The sequence below is a fragment of the Takifugu flavidus genome, chromosome 14 (genome assembly GCF_003711565.1).
Source record: "Takifugu flavidus isolate HTHZ2018 chromosome 14, ASM371156v2, whole genome shotgun sequence".
Classification (NCBI taxonomy): Eukaryota; Metazoa; Chordata; class Actinopteri; order Tetraodontiformes; family Tetraodontidae; genus Takifugu; species Takifugu flavidus.
In genome coordinates, this window is record NC_079533.1 from 11,023,575 (window position 1) to 11,045,036 (window position 21,462).

The 21,462-nt window shown below is 46.6% G+C and overlaps 1 protein-coding gene across 1 annotated transcript; it reads left to right on the forward strand.

Annotated features, from left to right (window-relative positions):
• Positions 1 to 7,772: 7,772 nt before the first annotated feature.
• Positions 7,773 to 9,204, forward strand: ovca2 (OVCA2 serine hydrolase domain containing). Its single transcript, XM_057054501.1, has 2 exons — positions 7,773 to 8,076; positions 8,584 to 9,204. Exons 1-2 carry the CDS (start codon positions 7,923 to 7,925, stop codon positions 9,099 to 9,101), a joined length of 672 nt encoding a protein of 223 aa, XP_056910481.1. The 5' UTR covers positions 7,773 to 7,922; the 3' UTR covers positions 9,102 to 9,204.
• Positions 9,205 to 21,462: the final 12,258 nt, after the last annotated feature.

Genomic DNA, 21,462 nt, shown 5'->3' on the forward strand with positions numbered 1-21,462 from the left:
TCACATCCTCTAACCGTCTCCCTCCAGTAATTAGCCCCCCCCCCCCCCATTTCCTCCTCTCCGAGTACTTAATGTTTCCAGGATGCTGCGCTGCCGTACAAATGGCTCTGAAAAGTGCAGCCCATCCTTAACATTTAGCCTTTTTAAATGCTGCTTTTTCAGGCTCCCGTCTTAATATGATAACAGTCTTCACACAAACATTAGCAACAATAAGACGCATGAATAATTTAATGCAGAGTGGTGTGTAATGTTCAGTTAAACAGGGGTATTACAAGCCAGTGGTGCCTTATAAAACACTGGACCTCAGCTTCTGCTGCGACTTTATGCTTTATGCTAATTTCTGTCTTGCAGTGCATCAGTGATGTCACGGATAAATAAGAAATGATGTGAGACAGCTGTAACGTGCAGATGGACAGAAGAGGCGAGGGAGCTGGAAACTCGCTGTCTTTGGTCCTTTACAGGGTCGGTCCAGCATAGAGGCACCAGAGCTGTACCGCAGTTTATGTCATCAGAGCTTTGTTTTGCTCAGCCACTGCAGTGGATACGGGCGTGTGAAGAAAGTCCACATCTGAGCCGTTCCAGTGCAGGTGAGGACCATCTGAGCCGTTCCAGTGCAGGTGAGGACCATCTGAGCCGTTCCAGTGCAGGTGAGGACCATCTGAGCCGTTCCAGTGCAGGTGAGGACCATCTGAGCCGTTCCAGTGCAGGTGAGGACCATCTGAGCCGTTCCAGTGCAGGTGAGGACCATTTCATGCAAATGCAAAGCACAACTTTGCTTAGAAAATTTATGGAGCAATCAAAAAAGTTGCATTTTTCTGGATTTAATCATTGTCTGACTAACTAATTCATCCAAAATGCAGGATTGATCCAATCAATTTAAAAACAAGCTTTGCAGGAGCACTGATTGTTCATATTTCTCTCTTTTTTTATTCCCTCTGCTGACAGGGAACCGCAGATGTTGGTGCACAAGCAAATACCAATAAAAGTGAATGCCAATAAATGTTGATATTTTCTCATTTGCACACTATCTAACTATCATAGATAGCGTGCAATGAAGTTACTTTGTCCAAAAGGAAGAAAAATCTCTCCGAAACTTGAAAGCTAGCAGGAAGATGCTCTTTGCACCTCTATCTCCCTCCATTTATAACCATCTATCTGATAGCAGCTAATGAGTGTGATTACTTCTGAGGCTGCTAATAGCTGTAGCTAATCCCCCCCTTTGCCCTCTCTCATTTCATCTCATTCTGCTCCTCCTGTATCACTCGGCTTTCTGACTTTGCACGAAATTATTACAACCCCCCCCCCCCAATTCCCCGCGACCCGTCCCCTATTATCCATCACAGTGACAGGAGGCAGCACAATACATGTCAGAGCTGAAGTGGAATTAGTTCCTGCTTGGTGATGATATTCGGGGTGTTAATATGAGGCTGTGCTCAGAGTGGGAGTCAGACTGGCACAACTGTAAAAAGGATCGTTTGTTGTTCCCAACGTGGTGGGGTTTTTTCCACATTGGGAATTTTTCCCTATTTTAAAAGTGTGCATCATCACTGCTGGGAGTCGCGGTGCAACCTGGATGTGTGTGGTCTCTTTTTTTAACTTCCTCTCACTGCTGCACTATAGAATCCACTGAGCGATCAAAAACACCGGCTTTGATCTCAAACTGACACTGAAGCACATTTGAATATGAGTTTCTCAGGTGTGGATCACCTTATTTGCCCCGATAGCTGAAACTTTCTCCTCTTTCTTGCTGATTGTTGAAATTCCACTGTGACGGCAGCTGGTTGGTCTCTTTGCAGATATTCCCTTTGAAACCCGGCTGCTTTGAACATCTTAATCCCAATCAGATGACAATAATTCTGTGAGATTCCGACAATCAGCACATCATTGAACCTAATAATGCATCACTGATCCATCAGGGGTGCAGGAACATCAATCCTGAGGTGTGCAGGGTGGAACAGGGCCAGTTATTTCTGATCTTATCATTTAATGTGGTTTAGATTACCATAATCTTCAACACAGGCTGTAATTTAAGCGCAGGTACATTTTAAGTGAGAACTCCAATCAAAGTTTTTAATGTTTTTATGACTTAATAACCCCTGGAGCCAAGTTCAGATGAATTAGCACCGTAGCAACGTGCCCAAAAATGTAAATTTCCTGTCAAAGTCAGAACATGGGCTCATAATTCTTTGCACTTTCATTTATTAATACTCCCAACTATGCACACTGACACCAGTATTTGTTTTTTGAATGATGCTCTTTATTAATTCAAGATTCAAGATTCAAGAGTACTTTATTGATCCCTTTAGGGGGTGTCCATCAGGGAAATTAGCATCTCCAAAGAAACGTACAGCACTGTACAAAATTTCCCACCACCATTACACCCCATTAAACCTATTAAAGATAATAAAAATATAATAAAATAAGAAATAAAATAGAATAAATTAAAAATAGAATATGAATATAAATATAAAACTATAAAAATGTTCCAGTCCTTCTGTTGGCCCTCCTCCCCCCCAGTGAGGAGTTGAACAGCCTGATGGCTCGAGGGATCAATGAGTTCCCCAGTCTGTTGGTCCTGAACTTGGGGGGCGCAGCCTCTGGCTGATCAGGCTTCTCTGGCTGTGGATGACAGTGTGCAGAGGGTGGCGGACATTGTCCATGATGCTCCGCAGCTTGTCAATAGTTCTCCTCTCTGCCACTGTCGCCAGAGGTTTCAGCTTCATCCCCACCACCGAGCTGGCCCGCCTGATCAGCTTCTCCAGCCTGGAGAGGTCCGCTTTTGTCGCCCTCCCCCCCCCAGCACACCACACCATTTAATGTAATTACATTTTTGGCTTAATGCCACAGCTTGTCACAGCAAAAACCCCTGAAGCTTGTGCTAACAGCTAACAGGAGAAGTTAGCAGGAGTAGCTAACAGCGCTTGAGCTCGCTGAGGTTCAGGTGAGAGGACAATGCATGGAATGCATGAATAACTGCGATAAGGGAGGGGTGGTGGACACGGAGAGCAATAATTCAACATGGAGACGCCTCCTCACTAGGTTATCAGTTTCAAGACGCTGACTTCTCTTTTCTCTCTGTGCATGCTCTGCTGCGATAAGGTTAATTAAATCCAAATAATGAGCAACGGATACGTGGATGCAGACAGCCGCACCACCACAGGAACAGCATAAAGTGCGCCTCTACTTTAGTGTGCAGGAAAATCCCTCCCTGATGATCTGCAGGCCTAAACCCAGAGGTGCTGTTCAGTTTCCACCTGATCTCCAGTGTGAACGACTCTTAAATGCACCAGTTGAGTCATCACTGGAAAACCCATTAAGGAGACTCCCAGCTGTGCCGAGTATTGGCAGAGCCACGCAGGGTGTGATTACTTCATTTGCCAGAGTGCATTTACATGGAGATCATGCATAGTGTTCACAGACACCCTTCTTCTCTAGTCTTGGCTTGCGTCTGAACTTCGTTTGCTCCACTTGGTTGTCCGAGACACACACACCTCGCACCCCCTCCCTCTCGCTCCAATTCCTCTGATTTGCAGCCGGAGTATTAGAATAATTCTGCTCCTCATAAATCACCGTGACAGCAAAGGTGCCACATTACACCTGAGAACAGGAACTCCCCGTCTCCCCTCTTCGCTCCCGCCTTTTCACCGCGAACCACCCTCATTTGCACTGTCTCTCTCTCGGCCCGCCTCCCTTTGGGATCCGTGCACAGCTCCTCATCAGCGCTGGAGAACATCAACTCCGGTCTTGTCCACCCCCCCCCCCCCACCCCCTCCTCCTGGGTGTGTTTTTTTTCACTGCTCCTAATTGGCACGAGCATCACAGCTCAACAACAAGGCTGCGCGCACCCTCGCAGCAACGGCAGACCTTTGGTAAACCAGACCGCTGCAGCCTGAACATCTGGTGACATCTGGAGCCGCCGTCCCTCTGTGGATGCAAAAAAAAGAAATGGTAGAAGTGCGAAGGTAAGAGCAGGCTGGTTTGTCGTTTTGGGAGCGTTTCCAGAAGCCTCGCCTCGTAAAGAGCTGCTGGCCTGAACAGCTAACTACCACAACCCTGCTGGATCCTGTGAGAACACCTCGTACCTGCAGCGTTCTTCTGTCCTCGTGAGGCTTTTTCTTGTGTCTCCACCTCTGAGACAACACAGGACACATCTATGTTATTGGTTCTGCATTATTCAAGCATGACCTTTGGCCAGAGGAGGTTAAATGTAATATAGGCCAGGTTCCTTCCTTCATTTAGGTAGACAGTGTCACAATGTTGGAGAGGTCACTTCCTGTCTCATTCACATGACTGTCACATGACCACCGCACCAGGATGTAGCTTGGGGACTTATTGAGGCCAGGTCAGAGATAAAGGTCAAGTTAGGGCATCCTTATTGTTTAATGTGACCTCTAACAAACCCTTGTATCAAAATTAACACAAAACATTGATATTTTTTAATATTATTGGGTTACTTTTGCCAAAAAGTGCACAGTTTTGGGGTCCCAACGCAGGCCTTCCTGCGTGGAGTTTTCTCATTAAAGCTTCTTGCTTTAGGGCTGAGTGAAGGACAGCACCGCCTGTCATCTGGGACGCAGAATCAAGCAGTTGTCTCCTATAGCGATGTCCTATTTTGCGCCGACCTCATCCGCTGACATCCGTCGACCTTGCTGCGATGGACGATGCGTCATCGTTACGGCCGCTGGTGGCTTTCACTGCTCGTATAACGTGCACGTTGTCTGGAGGCGCTTCCTGTAGCATCAGCGTCCACTGACGCAAGTTGTGTCCGTGCGGGAGGAATCGGTTTCCTCTTGTGCGCACGTTACGCTGCACGTCAGGGGTGGTTTGTTACTCCCAGCGTCGGACCTTTGGCCCGGCTCATCAGCTTTATCCCGGAGCTGCAGCACTCTGCTCGTGTTTAATACTTTAATTCCTGGATCCTAAAATATCAAAGAGAAAAATTAAATAATTGAGCAGTCTGAGGCGGCCGACAGTGCCGGGGACGAGAGCGGGATTTCCCATCTATAGCGTTTGAATCCCAAGCATCGGATCATAAGATGTCATTTCTGGTGGCGACACGTTTTACCCCCCCCCTCCCCCCCCCTCCCTCTGCTATCAATTTAATCTCTTTGATCTTTTTTTTTAATGAAAGCCTGCAGCCAAAAGCATCAGGACCAAATCCACCGACGTTCTGCTGGATGTGCAGCTGACGGAGAACGCTGGAGAGGACTGGAGAGGACTATTTTCCTTCATGTGTTCCACATCAAAAAAAGGGGGTTTAATTCCAATTTACGCGCTAATTCTGCGTTGCTCTTCGCTTCAATCGAGACATTGGTTGTACACCAAACATCATCTCTCTTGAAATCAACGTGTTTTCATTCACTTTACTATCTTACAGAAGAGGATACACCCTCGTCGGCCTGTTGTCACGAGGAACTGGAATCCAAATGATACATAAATAAACATCAACCGATTTCATAATTCAAAGCTGCTAAAATATAAAGAAGTGAGTCACGGGTTAAGATTATCTTTGTACAGAGGTGCCAGTCTGTGTGTTTGCAGACATGAAAACATCTTCTTAAGGAGGTTTTGGAACAGACTGCGTGTGACTCACCGTGGTGGCAGATACTGCCACCATTTCTTCAGAGGAGACCACAGATCAGCTCCAGGCTGCCCTAATATTAAATAAACTGCCGAAAGACGCTCAGAAAGGTGTGTGAACTAGTGGAGAACCGTCATGTGAAACAGCCGAATTTTGAGCATGTCGTCGCCCTGAGAAACCGCAACGGGCAGCGGAATAAAAGCGATTTTACGTGTGCGAGTTATGTCGCCATTTAAATGTGTTACCCGCAAACAGGAAATGGAGCGTCAAGTGTTGCCACAGAGCTGTCTGATGTGTTCCAAAATGGCACAGATGGATGAAGCAAGCAAAAGAATTAAACACAAGTTCCCAACTTCCTCCTTCCTCCACCGTTGCCCTTCTCCCCCTCGCAGCATCTCTGGGCTGTCAACAACAAAGCACTTTTGTAGCGACACGCTGTCGTTTTGATTCATGATGTTTTTTCTTTATACAGCTGAGCACCTGAACCCCCCCCTACCCCCCCCCCCCCCCCCCCTCCTGTCCTTGGAGCACATTCAGTGTGTGCACAGCCAACAATCGTCAGCTCCAGTGAGGAGTCAGTGCTATCAGGACATTCATCTCACTCTTTACTGGCCTCCATGTGCACAAAAGTACATATTCACATCAGAAGGACTGGGTCTCTCATAATGTGGCAGCAGAGGACACAAACTTCTGGCCATCTTTGACCCCCGTGAGCCATAAGTTTGGCTCTGACTACGAGTTGTAACCTCCTCACCGTCCTCGTGCTCCTGCTGTATCATCACACATCAGCCAGTTGGCATTTCAGTGGGAATACGTTTAAGGTTATTGCAGACGATGTCGTGAGCAGGAGTAGCTTTTACCAGATTTCCGTTGGACCTTTTGCCGATTTCTCTAATTACAATATCATGCAGGGATCCAATCATACTTGCTAGTCTGTACAACAGCTTGGCTGTGAGCGTGCACCTTGGTGTGCACACGCCAGTGGGGTCAGAACACTGGTAGTAATTTAGTGCCTGGGAGATCTGGACGTGGTTACACGTAAACGCTGAGTTAATGGTGGACTAGTGCCCCCTGGTGGATCAGGACGAAATGTGACGGTATTGTGAAAACGTTCCTTAAAATATAAACTAACACTTAACAGTGGAACCGCGATATCTTTTTAAGACATTTAATTGCGTCACCGGTCATTGTGTGACCTTTACTCTTCATAAACTGATTATTAACATCTTACATTCACTGTTACTGTTGTATTGTAAATGTTGTCTTAAACCTAAGACAAACGCAGTCATTTTTAACGGTTAACGTGTTTTTGTAGTTGCATAATGTTATTCCATATACAGTATATATATATATTAAATGTGTACAACTGTCGGACTGGGACATACATTAAGAAAATGGTGCAATAAATCTATGTTGCAACGTCTGATTGTGACTTTTTGATTCTGAAAATATGAAAGGGAATAATTTATCCCTCCCTCATTTTCTTTATCTCTCTTACCTGTGTTCTCCTTCTCTCCTCCTTTGGGATTTGCACCAGTGCTGTAGAACATCAACAGTCATGTCCCTCAGGTACCCCATCCTCTAGCTCTCTCTCTCTCATTTGCATGTGCGTCATGGTCAGGCACCAAGAGCACTTTCTCGGCAACAAAAAAGACATTTACTAAACCTAATTGGCATATCCTGTACAAATGAGACCATTCCAAAAGCACAGAGAGCAAAGAGAGGTAAACAAAGGGATAAAATGTTTTGAAACTGAAAGCTTTATTAAGGATTCTCCTACAGAGTACAACAGCTTCTCTGTCTCCTCAACGTTTATCATGTAGTCCCACTAATCCCTGACAAAGAGCTATTTTTAGTATTAAGATTTTGTGCATTTAGATGTTGTGACATGAAAGCCCATGTTTTTAAATTAAGCTTTGTGATCTACTTTGCTGTCATGGCTTTCCTGAAATACAGTTGAAAGCCAGGAGGTGAATTTGTTTTGAACACATCTCAAAAATGTATCTGCTCTGCTCATTTGACCATAACAGTGTCACGTCACATCCATACAAGCAATAATGAACTAATGTTAACGTCTTTGAATTGTGCATTTGAAAAGACAACATCGTTTCTAAATTACAACACAAAGTGATGTTGGTTTTACTTTGAAAGGACTGAAAGGCAGCTTTCTCTTCCGGTTTCATTTCTATCTCTTCCGGTTTTTTTCCGGAGTTTTTAGAGCGAAAGGCGGCAGCTGTCAACAGAACTCAAATCGTAGTTTGACACGTGACACACTTTTCTTTTCTCCAACTCAACCTAATTTCTGCGTCTGGCGATAAAGTAAACTTGTCTTTTTCTGCCAATGTCGCCTCTCCGGATCCTCTGTATCCATGGTTACAAACAGAATGGGAGCACCTTTCGGGAAAAGACGGGAGCTTTCCGGAAGTTGTTGAAGAAACAAGTGGAGTTGATTTACCTGAACGCACCACTGAGTGCGCAGCAGACCTGCAGCGAAGGTTGGTCTAAATTAATTTTAAAAATAACTAATGCCAACAATAGAATCAATGATTTTGTTTGGACACGTGGACACGGGACGTTATTAACTTTTACTTTCGCTATGACTGTGTTCTGCATTAGCTTATTGCAACATGTTCAGTAATGTGGAAAGAGGCATTTATTTTTATCTTTGAAATGATCACTTCCCTCATTCTGTTTAATAATAAGCACATGAAGTGTAAGCGGTTTAATTTATAAATATTAAGCTTTTTGTTTCATGGATCAACGCTGGCAATAGACCTGGGCTATATGGTCTTATACCAGTTTATTTTAGATCATGTTTGAGTGACTTGAGATTACATACATTTTCCATATCAAGTCAATAATCATAATTTTTCAGACCAGCTATCTAAAGCAGCATAATAAATTAATCAGATTAGGAAATTATATATATTTTTAAGGGGGTAGGACAGCCGTATGAAGCTGGATGTTTTTCAGGAATGTTTAATATGCTCCTGTGTGTTTAGAAGCTCCTGAGAAGGCGTCCACTTCAGGTGCTGGAGGGGATGAGGCCTCCAGGGCTTGGTGGTTTTCTGATGTCCAGGCCCAGACTTTCAATGCCCTGCAGCAGTGTGAAGAAAGCCTGGGCCTTGATGAGAGCGTGGCAGCCGTGAGAGGAGCGGTCAAGGAGCAGGGTCCCTTTGACGGCATCCTGGGCTTCAGCCAAGGAGCTGCTTTCGTGGCCATGCTGTGCTCTCTCCAGGAGCGTGGATTGGAGCCAGACTTCAACTTCCGCTTCGCCATTATTGTAGCCGGTTTCCGCAGTGCGTGCCAGGAGCACCAGGTATTCTACAACCTCCCCCTCCATATCCCCTCCCTGCACGTGTTTGGCTTGGAGGACAGAGTCATCCCTGACAACATGAGCAGAGATCTTCTTCCTACATTTGAAGAGCCTGTTCTTCTCATCCATCCTGGTGGCCACTTTATACCTGCAACGGCTGCTCACAGAGAAACCTACCAGAACTTTCTGAAAAGGTTCCAGTGAAACGCTTTATACTGTACCTAAGTGAGAGTCCCAAGCCATCAACAGGTACTGTAATCAGGGAAGATTTACTTCAATTAACAATAAAACAGCAAATTTAAAATGGTCTGGCTTCATTTTCATGCTTTTTAAGGTAAATTTCAATTTGGACTTTGCAAAATATATTATAACTAAGATGTAGGGTCCTATTCTTTGGTAATAAAAGCAGGAAGAATCAAAAGTGTGTAAGTCTGTGACCAAAACTGCTGATGCAGTCATATTGAAAACACTAGAACAGCACCTCTCCTCCACCATGCCGAGTGACAAGTCCTACACTGTAGGTTTATAGTCTATGGATTATGTCTATGCTTCATACATGTTGAATTAACTAATTTAAGGCAAATATCATTCTAAAGGTAACTACTGTACTCCATTAGAAACAGGGACTGTTTTCAATAGCCTGCTAATATGGCATCAGTAGGCTGCTGCTGCACTCTAAACATTTCCCCAAATGCATTTGGCACACGTGCACGGCGACCATAGGAAAGCGTTTGTTTAAACCAAATGTTCCAGGAAAATCATCATTTGTAAGCAGGTGTGGTGTGAGAAGTTTCCAAAATACTTTATAAGCTTCCATTTCCTCTGTGAGGGACAGGACCGGTCACCCGTAGGTGTTCCTACACCTCCGAGGACGTGACTATTGCACACTTGTCCGTGTTGTTTCAGGAAATAACAGTTATTGCAGGAAAAAGCTTGTCTGGATCAAACGGAAATTTCATTCTCATCAAAGTATGTGCAACACACGCATCACAAAATAGCCCTTATTGGTATGACTGATCTCCATAGCAACCAACCTAGTTGGTAATAAAAACCCGAGTTTTATTACTATAAAGCTAGCATAAAGCTAGCCCAAACAACACCATGGAGGCAACACAGCGTGCAGAAAAACAGTCCAAAGTAGAATATTTTGACATATTAGAAGATAATGAAGACAGGGATGAAATTAATGCACACGAGTACTATTGTATTATTGTAGTATTATTGTAATATTTTGCATCATTATCAGATTCGGGGTGCCTTTGGTGAAGTGGTGTATCTCCATGCACAGGTCTCTTTGCCAGTATAATGACAGTAACTGGTTGTTCTGTGTCCGCTGTGACTGAGTCGGCTCTGATGGGTGATGTCACGGACGTTCAGGTCGTGTGCCGTCGTCAGGGTGGATCTTTGCGATGGCTGACCCCGCCAGTCAGGTTCATACGGTCGGAAGCGCAGAGTTCAAGGACGTGCTGTTCCTTCATAGCTGGGAGCATTCGCATGTCAGTCTGAACTCTTGTGATTGTTTCCAGATGTGTGCTGTCTCCCTCTCCCTCTCTCCTCTAGTTTATCTCCCACTGCCTTCTAAATCACTCGAAACTCTTCTTCTCCGTCCATCCTCCACTTCTCCATGTGTCCTCAGCTCTGGGCACACACAGGGTGTTCTTGGTGCGAGGCGTTGAAGGCAGGTTTGCACGTCTGCCACCTCAAACCTCCACGCCGCGTTTCTCCACCGTCCCGTGTGGGTGTCCGGTGGGCTCTCAGGGCCCCTCAGAAACAGAGGCAGTCGCACCCCTTCTGGCCTGCGCTCCCCCGCTGCCCTTGTGTCCCTCCAAGACCTCACAGCAGACACACACATGGTTTTGATAACAAGGAGCGAGTGAAGGATATGGTGAAAGAAAAGCACCGAGGGTCACTCTTGCCAGTAAGTTTTACAACAGAGCTGTGACTCTCTTCTCAGGAATCTGTTCCCCTGTTGCACAACAAGCGGGAAATAATGGAATGGGAGACGGAGGCAGCCAGGGGTGGAGCTTCCCTCTTTCCCCCTCTTCTTCTCCCTCTCTGACGCTCTTTCTTGCTGTTGTGGTTAAAAAAGGAGAAGAACACATTCGAGGTCTCCGCCACGACGGAACTTTTTCACTTTTTCCTCCTTTCGCTTGCGGAGTTTAGGAGCCGGGGGCAGAGGGTGTGTCCAAGTGCAGATGGGCTCTATTTTGATTATGGAGCATTAGTTGTTATGGGAGACGGAAGAAGGGGAGGGGCCAACCGATGTGTTTGTGCCTATAAAAGACTCGCACTTAAACTCCAAAAAGCCTGGTCATCCCATGGCCCAGGCCGATCAGCACACTGACAGAACAACCCCGAACGCAGCTCAGACTGGATTACCGAACCCCGTTTGAGATTTTGATGATCTAATCTGCAACCTTTGGATTAACAGCCTTTAAAACTAATTTAAAAACTTTTGCCTCTTGCACTGGAGAGCATTCGCAGATGCTGAGGACAGACGAACTGTTGCATATTGTGGAATTTCTGAGACCTTTCTCACAGCCCTGTGATATTAATTTGGTATCGTATGAATGAATTTATCATGTGATGCAAATTCCTAATGGATATATTCCACAGACAAGTTGGTCACATTGGGTTTGTGTGTGTGTGTGTGTGTGTGTGTGTGTGTGGTGTGTGTGTGTCTGTGTATGCGTGTGTGTGTGTGTGTGTGTGTGCATGTTTTTTCCCTCCATATGGGTGTGATTTGAGCCTGACTTGTTATCCCAGGCTAGCATGTTTACACACTTTTCCTGCACTTTTTCTTCCAACATGCAGATGCTTGGGTCACCTGGGAGGTGTGTCTTATTAACAAATGATCACAAAATTGGCCCCTTCCTCAGAACATCCTGTCCTGTTCCTCCCCGTGAGTCCACATAGGTCAACTGAGGACACGGCTGAGGTCATCCGAGTTAAGAGAGTGACGTATGTCCTGTGACGTATGATGTCACTGTAGCCGTCTGCTCGCACGCTGTGCTGGACTGTTGTGGAGGTCGAGACTGGGCCCTGGCAGGGAGGGCTGCGGTTTGGCCGTCCTCAGACGTATCCAGCTCCTGACACGACCGGGGCAAACATGAGTCATGAGCAGGGGAGTGGCCTGTACGGCCAGAAAAATGCGAACATTGTTGTGTAATCTCAGTTATTCGGCATGACAACAGTTCCATCACCAAACTTTGCTCTGCAGGAGTAGCTGAAAACATGCACGAACGGTGTAGTTTGGCCTTCAACAATTAGGCAACGGCCTTTAATATTATCTCTTAATTAGCAGATGCACACAAGGCCTGTTTTTACATGTTTCTTTTAATTCTTAAAACTTTTGCAAGATGTTGGAGCGAAAATCTGATGACTTTGGACACAGACGGGGTTGGAGAAAACTACCACAGTTTACTGTAACAGGTGTACATGGTGCACAGTTTTTGTTGTTCTTTTAAATGATTTACGAGAGTTGAAAGCGTATGAAAGTATGCCCGTTTACCTAACTTCTCAGCCCTGAACAGTAAGAGTTTATGTGCTGTTTTTTTCTACACCAGCACATAAGCTTTTACGGTGCAGGGAGGCAGAAGATGAACAGCTCTCCAGTCAATCACAGCAGAAAGGTGGGGTGAAAGATAAAAGAGGATCCAAGCCTGAATAAATAACAACAATAGGTGCTCTGAGAGGTACATTGGTGATAAAATGATGTGCCAGATGTGTTTTTGTTAGACTCTGTAGGCGTAGAATATGTCATTAGGTCGCGTGGTGATGTGACGCAGTTAGAGCAGCATTGCTCTCTCTGCAGCCTGATGCCAGAACCAACGAGTCATCTAAGTGGCTCGACAGTTTACACAAGTGAAATTCACTGGAATCTGGAATCAAACATCACCGTCATTGTTTTGCACAAACTGAGAAAATCTGTGTCAGAAGAGGCAAGCAGCAAGGTGAAAAATGATCTTCATCTGTTTATTGGGTTTTTGTTTGGGTTTTCTTTTCTTTGAACACGTTTTTTGGTTTAAGTTTTTCCAAAAAAAAAAGAGAAAAAAAGTTTCTGAAACTGTTGCAATCGTGTAATGACTGTTTATGAACGATAGAGGGCAACATCACGTCGGATATTGGTAACACTCGCGTCTGGCAGGACCGTGGGTGCGCGTGCGTACGTGTGTGTAGGGTGGGGGTAGTGAGGGTGACGGTGGGGGCCAGCTGTGAAAAAAAGTTTGCCTGATTTCAGCGCTGCACCGTGGTTATGGGGACTGGTGCTGGGACGAGGCCACGGACAGGGACACAGGTGTTGGGACAGGGACACAGGTGACTGGCTAACTCATTCGCACATGAACATATTTTTAAATAAAGCACCGTGGAAAACAGTTGATGTCTGCACGTTTATTACATGTAGGTGTTTGCTTGAGTGTGTAATTGTTGTCATCGTCATGTCACAGAATCACTTACACACATTTGCTGCACCAGAGAACCTTGTCTCCAGTTGTCAGGTAGGAATCAAAGTCGCAACCCACAACTTTATTCTTCTCTTTTTACTTTCCTGAAGACACCTGCCCCTAACGACCATGGCTGTAGACTGTTACCATGGAGCTATTGCAAAGAGTAACAATCTAAAGCCACGGTCGCCATGGAGACAGCAGGATAGAGGAGGAGGAGGAACTGGAGTTGGCATAGCAACAGAGACATCGAAAGGGCTCATTGGTTTGCTCGTAGATGATACGCACAAGCATGTCGTAGGACTCCCCCAATGCAAGCCCACGCAGGTTTCCGTCCATGGTCCCCCCACGTTCCTGCTGTCAAGTCCACCATTTTAAAAGGCTGAAGTCAGCCTGGCGGTTGATGCATTACCAGGCGTCAGTAGCCATGACTGTAGACTGTTACTGTACTGTGATACTGTATAAACAGTAAGCAGTCTAAAGCCAAGGTGCTGATGCTCTGGCCAGTGTAGGAGGACAAGAGAGAAGGTCGATCCCGCCAGTGTGGAACACTGCATAAGCAGGAAAGATAGAGTGGAACATTAGTGGAACCAAAGCTTATATCACAGTGCTCGTTAACCATTGGCATCCCAATGACCTACATAATTATGATGGGAAGATGATGGTGATATTGATCTGGTTAAAATCTTTAAAAAAAACAAAACCACATGCACACTTTGACTTTATTCCTTGTTAGTTTAAAGGTCTTAATTCACCTCTTTGGTTGGCAGACACTGTAACAACCCACTCCTACAGCATTCTGGAGGTCCGACCGAGAAACTCTTCCATGAAAGCACCGTGTGAATAAAACTAATGTGGCAACACGGGCATTTTCAAAGAAAGCCCTGTCTCCTAAATCAATTTTATTGAATTACCTAGCCTCCAGTTACCCACAGTGTACTCCTGCCGTGACCTAGTTACTGTTTACACAGTCAGAACAGCAGCATGTGCCGGCGAGGCAGAGGGAGAGGGTGAGAGAAGGAGGGCAATAAATGTTTCAGTCCAACGGCTCTTTATTCTCTGGTTTCACTTTACCGTGTTGTGTGATTCACCAGTTAAAGTTCATCAGGGGTTTGTGCTCCCTTTCACTCAGAGAGCTTATGTTCCACTCCGACTTTGTCGTGTGCAACAGGTTCGTTCCGCCTATTTCTTTCAGCACCGCGGACAGCGACAGGTGACGCTGCGCTCGGCGCTGTCCGCGGTGCTGAACCGGAACCCCCGGTAATTCTCATGCGGCGGAACCACTGACACCGCAGCAGGTGCGCGCCCGAACCCAGAACCAACACACGGCAACTTTAGCTCCAGTTGTTTTTTCTCGGTCGAAAGTTTTCATCAAACGAACCCATTGACGTGGGTGTTGCACAGGTGACGAGTTGCGTGACGCGTGACTGCCAGATAAGTCACATGCCCGAGGGTACGGCTGCGTGACGTCACCTCGCGAGCTAACCAATCGCCCCTTGTTTCACTCTGTCGCCTGGCTTCTCGGAATATGTGGGCAGTGGTTTGGTCTGGCTCGGTTTCTATGGTGCCGGAGACCAACGGCGTCGACTGTGTGGGTTGAGTGACGAGCGCGTGGAACCCTCAAATGAATATTCATATTTCTACAGAACAATAGTCAAGAACCTGGACCGTGAGATAGATAGATAGATAGATAGATAGATAGATAGATAGATAGATAGATAGATAGATAGATAGATAGATAGATCAAAACACTCTAATTGCGCATTCACACCCCCGTGCGCCAGAGGATCGTCACACTGCAGTGTGCGTGTGCGTGCGCGCCAAGCCTTTTAAGGGTTATAGTAGGTGACTGCGTATTATCCGCAAAGTGCGCAAAGAGTGACGCGGAGCTGACTTCACCGAGTGACGTCATGAGCAGAGAAAAAAAAAAGACTGGAGAAAAAAATTAAAGGTAAACGCTCGCCGGAAGCGCGCGAAGGGAAGGTGGGGGGAGAGGGGGGAAAGGGAGAGTCGGGGCGAGTTTTTTTTTTGGGGGGGGGCAACACCGGAAGAAAGTGATGGCTATAATGACATCACTATCACCGGAAACCTCCCGATACCACGCGCACCCGAGATGAAAGAAGGGTTTGGCAGGGAGCGCCCCCCCCCCCACACACACACACACACCTACACCCCGCTCCTCTAAACTCCCACCACGAACCCGCTCATGCACAAACCCGTCGCGCAAACATATTTGGCCACAGGAAAAGCGCGCGCTCGCGGTGGCCCGAACCACGGCGGAGTGCAAAAACCCCCCAAATGATATTCACCTGTTAAAATCCAGGGGTTATCTGCAGGTCAGGCGATCTCCGACTGTTGCTGTCTAAGCATGTTTACGGCACAGGCTGTTTGCGTCGTGCGTGATTTGGAGCAGCGTGATCCAAAAAACGGGATTTGAACGCGATCGTTCTGAGGGGGAATCAGAGATTTTCTCTCTTTTCACAGCCGAATGCTGCCAACATGGGAGGGAAATGAGTCACGCTGCAGCAACTTCAAACAAGATGAGAAAAGTGCCGATCAAACCAGGCGACGATACGAACGCTGCTTCCACAGCAGAGCGGCTCATTCACGGATGTCAGTAAAGTAGCCCAGATCTAGTTTGTAGAAACTCAAATATCACTCACCTCAGCCCAGCACTGGTCGCGGCTCCTCGCTGCGCAAAGATGTTGGTCCGATCTCTAAACTCATCAGCGAGACGCTGTCAGTGCGCGTCGGTGCCATGTGCGCTGCCGTCCCTCCTCTCCAAAGTCGCGTCCCAAACAGACCGGGCTCTCCCATCAACCGTAGGCTTTTTATAGGATCCGGTAGTAACTAGTAGAAGGAACGGGGGAGGAGGAGGAGGAGGAAGAGGAGGAGGGGGGCGGAGAGGGAGCGCTCATTCAAAGATTCACCTACACACGTACGTGCCTATCCCACGTCATTGAAAAGAGTGCAGCTATTTATAAATGGAGGGAAAAAAGTGTGGCTTGAATCACCGTAAAGGTCTATAAAGGGGAGGATGGAAATAGCAGGTTCGGTGTGTGTCGCATTTTCACACCAAGTTGAGCGATATTAACGAGACAATTCCTGACATATGTGGACAGAAAAAGTCTCAGAGGCACTCATTAGTCAGCGGCGTCGCTGTCAGACTCCCGGTATTCCTGAAATACTCCATTTATTACATAATTTGTCTGTTTTTAAACCGGGGTCGAGGTGCGACGCTCTATTTCTTTGCCAGGGAGACTCAGACATATTGCTGCAGTTTCTCACGGCGGCGCGTGTGTGTGATTGGACAGCGGCGCAGTCGTGTGTTCAGTCAATCAGAAAGCCATAAATCAAAGTTTGGCTTCTCTTTGCTGCTGCTTTTTAAATCTATTTTCCCCTCGGGGGGGCGGGGGTGGGGGTGGGGGTTAAAGCCAAGCTCTTGGCGCATATGAACATGTCTGAGTCGACGCTGTTCCTGAGTTCGTGTGGATTCGTGTGATGGAACTTGGTTGCTGCAGCGCCCCGATTCTTTCAGACGTCTCCGGATAAAACGTGATCTGCTTCCACGCACAGACAGAGACAGAAACGCAGAGCCCCGCACGAATCTGGAGCCGGTGCCGCTGAACTCGCGACGTATTCCGGGAGAGTTGGGGGAGACCCTCGTGCGTAACGAAACGTGTCGGGCATGCGTGGGCGTGCGCATGCGGGAGAGGCTGTCGTAATTTAGACGCACTTTGGACATTTACAAAAAAAAGTTTTCGGATTTTAGATGAGAATCGCGCCGTGAGAGAAGTTGAAGGGAAAGTTCCGTGCCCCTCTGAGGGGCTGGCAGGGCCAGATGTTAGTGATCTTTCTCCCACACAGCTCACCTCCACCTCCACCTCCACCTCCACACGCCTCCCTTCTCCAGACACCAATGAGTAAATAGGAGATGCTGTGATTCGTAATCATCGCTGGATTTCAAATGGTCAGATGAATTAGAAATCGATGCGCATGATTCATTCCCATTGATCCAGTTTCTTCACACTTTTCCTCTGATGCTTTATTATTGTGAGGAAAACGCGACGGTGGAGGTGGCTAAAGAAGTTCTTCTTGCTAAGAATTTCCTGCCCTATCTTGTAAGGGATTCAAGAAAACATTTAAGTGTTTTTCCAGAATCTCTTTCCTTCCTCTTTTCAAACCGAAGCTTTCTCAGAAACAGGAGCGGATGGTGAATGTCTCTGCTCTGGCCAGGGGAGATGAGCTGATATGTGGCAGGAGGTGTCACAGGTCCACGAGCCAGACGGTCCAGATTTGTCCCACATGATCATGCAGCTGTGTGTGTGTGTGTGTGTAGGACTCAGATCATCCTCTCACTCCCCACAGGTCCCTCAGGATATGCACACACTGGACATTTCATCTGATTTGTAAACTTTCTGGGTCCATTTTTCCGTTCAGCAGCTGGATGGCGAGGTAGGATGGAGATGCCTCCCCGATCAGAGCGCTCCTCTGCCTGACATGCCCAGTTGTAGGCTAATCCCCTCATCTGTATTCCACCAGAACGTGCAGCCAGATAAGATACAGAAAAAAAAATCATCCCGTACACTCTCCTCTCTCCTCACAGCCGCCTACATTGCCTTCCCACCTCCCCTTCTCCCATTCTGAGTCATACTGAAATCCCAGTGAGCCTCCTCTTTCCCCCCCCATCCCACCCCCAGCTCCTCGCTCTCATTTGTGTTTTCTCTCCCTTTGATTGCCGAGCTGGCGTGAGCCGGGTGAGAGGGAGCGAGCAATGAAAGTGGTGGAGAGGAGCAGAGGGACGGAGACGGGGAAGGGGAGGAAGAGGAGGAGGAGGGGGAGGAGGAAGGCTGGGCTGCCAAAAATGTGTGTGTGTGTGTGTGTGTGTGTGTGTTGTGTGTGTGTGTGTGTGTGTGTGTGTGTGTGTGTGCACGCGCGCGTGTTTGTCAGGGTGCGATGGTGGGGGTGAGTGTACATTAGTGAAACCCCTCTCACCCCTACGTCATTGCAACCACTGCCTCTGTCTTTTTGACTTGAGATGTGTGTTATAGCAAACACACACACACACCCAGCAACCGGATCACACTCACCCACTCATTCACAAACATCCCAGCATAGACACCAAGTGGGACCTTCTATGCTCTCAATAACTTTCTTACTTGCTCAGTCAGTCGCATTAGATGCACGTGTGTGTTTGCAGGAGCAACAAGAGGACCACATTTTACTTTCTATACATTCTGCAACAGTAATACACTTAAAACGAGCCTGGTTATTCACTGAGCCGTACATCAGATGTTGTCCAAAATATCTCCACAAGGCTTCCAGTTGTCTTTGTGACGTTCAAACATAAGCCTAAAAACACAGGTAAATCCTGTACCTCCACCTTGAGTTAATTGCAGACGCGGCTAAAAGTCCAGGCTAAAAAAGGAATGGATGTCATGTGCGTACCTCATCCACTAGAATCAATCAAATTACCTGAGCTGGTACCAGAGTTTTATTACATTTGCAGCATCTGTGGCAAAGCAGGTCCCAAATGGGCCGTCCGTTTGCCACGTCATGTTGCCGCTCTCCTGATTGGCAACAGTGACTCACAGGAAAATTCACCACTTTTTTTGGCCTCAGTCACATTGCTGAATGCAATTATCGGCGGGTGCCAGCTGTATTTGGATGTCTCACTGCACGTGTGTTTGGGGAAGGTCAGTGTTGGCGCGGGTTGGGGCATATGCTGGCATGTGCATGTGAATTATTGTTGCATTTGTAGCATATGCCACCGGAAGCAGAGCTCACTATGCTAACAAATATGTCTGTGTATGCTAGATTAGCATGCCAGCGCAGCATTTCAGAGTGATTTTAAAGCTTCTGAAACCGTTCTTACAATTTCCAAGTGGTAGAAGACCATTGTTCTCAGTTGGAGCCAAACTTATTTTCAATTCAAGAGAGCTCTGTAAGAAGTTCCAAAGTATTTCCGAACATGCGAGTTGGAAATTGGGGAAAGTGCAGCACAAGAAATATGAATGAAAATGGAGTGCTACCCACATGCTGTCGACTGCAGCACCCTCTAGAATAATAAGCCTGAGAGGTCTACTTGATTCAGATGAGGAGGAAATCGCTGGTGGTTTAAAGGAGTTCAGGAACCGGAATGGGAATGAAATATAGTGTCCATTTTGATTCAAAACTTTCATCTGTTCTGCTACGAAGATTAAAATTCAACTTTCTGTCCGCCTCTCTGCAGTGACACATCCCTCCGTGCACTCCGTCTCACACTGCCTTTGTGCTCATCTCTCCCCTGCCATTCCCTCAATCGCTTTTGGTGAATTATACATTAAAATGGATCAAATATTACATATATTCCATATATCTATTGCCAGCAGCTCTGCGTCATCCAAGCCTCTGGCCCGACGCCGTCTTTCTGTCTGTCTCTCTCCTACACAGATGTACGCACAGGCGCACGTACTTGCTCTGGTTTCAGCCTCTCACTCGGTTTGAGATGTGGATACCATTTCAGTCATCTCCTTTTGATCACCCTGTCATATTCTCTCCCTTCTATCAATGCTGGCATATTTATTCTGCACCATGTTTCACATTTTCCTGCTCCTGTCCACACCTTCTATGGCTGTGCTCCTCCATCTGGATTACTACTTCGGTCTTCCCTTCGACTCATCTCCTGACACCTCCCGGTTTCCCAGTGGGTAAGAGGGAAAGAGAGAGACAGAAGGGGGGGCACGGGTTGGGACAGAGGAGATCAACACGAGTGTGTGTGAGAAACCCCCTGGTGTTGGAAATTCACCTGCAAAAACTCCTCGCTTCCCCCGCTTTTCCTCATCTGTATGCACAGCCTCTGCTCTCCCACATCGTGTCTCCTCATCTCTCTCCCTTGCTTCCTCCTTCTCCCCGTCTCCCTCCTTCCTTACCTCCCTGACTCCCCCTCTCTGTCCTTCTGTGTCTCTTATTATCCTGCATTGCTTCACCTGCAATGTAGTGCGGCACTGACAATCAAGATTCTGCACACACACAGACACACACACACACGCAGGGAGACACACGCCCACGACTTCCGGCAGTCCCCCTCCCTTTCTCACACCTCTCCACTGCAGACACGAAACACACTACAACCCCCAGTGTGCCAGTTTTTCATCAACAGACACTGTTTGAGCTACAGTATTCTGCATTTACACACAATCTGGCACACAGCCTGTGTAAAAGTATATGTCACAAGTAGAAATAAGAGAATAATTTCCAAAAGGAATGTGGATGTGCAGCCACTGAAATCCTGCTGCCTCAACTCGATGTCTGCAGCTCACCTGCTTTATAATCTTAGAAGCAGAATTGGATAAAGTAGCTTATTACACGTGGATGCAGAGACCAAACCAATTGCCTTGACCAAGCAGCGGCGTGATTACCGCTAACTCTGTGGCCTCACAAGTGTCAGTAAAAGGAGAAGATTTGGTTGATAATGAAGAGTTGGGTTTTTATATGGTCAAGACAAGTGACTGGCCCTTTAATTTGGTGTTGCTAGGGAAATGAAGCTGTTTACTCTGGTATCACCCACATCTATGGTGACTGCATAAACTCTTCAGCTATCCACTTTCCTAGAAACACACACGCGCTCTCACACACATACACACGCGCGCGCACACACACACACACACACACACACACACACACATACACGTACGCACTCACACACGCACTCACACACAAGCAGTTACAATTCTTGGTACTTCCAATACTCCCAATTTACTTGTCATACAAATTTGGTGACAAAAAAGACCACGTTAGATGGTAGTGGTGTAAATAATTGAATTGCTTGAAAATATCCCGACTGATTTATTATAGGAAAAGCATATATCTCTTACCTAAACCATATATTTCAATTAACAATTAACTTTGCTGTTAAGACTTTTAAAAGCTAAGACAACTGAGACGAAACGCAAACACTTCTGACATCTAGTGGATATTTTGAGGAACTGAGTTCTCGCGCACAGATTGTGTGTATCTGTTTATATAATTGTAGACTTTTCAAACCTTCAGTCTGGTTATTACCGTAGCTTGGCCAAAGGCTGTGTAACAATTACAAATTAAAATGCTTCAGATACATTAACTGATAGAAATATTGAATA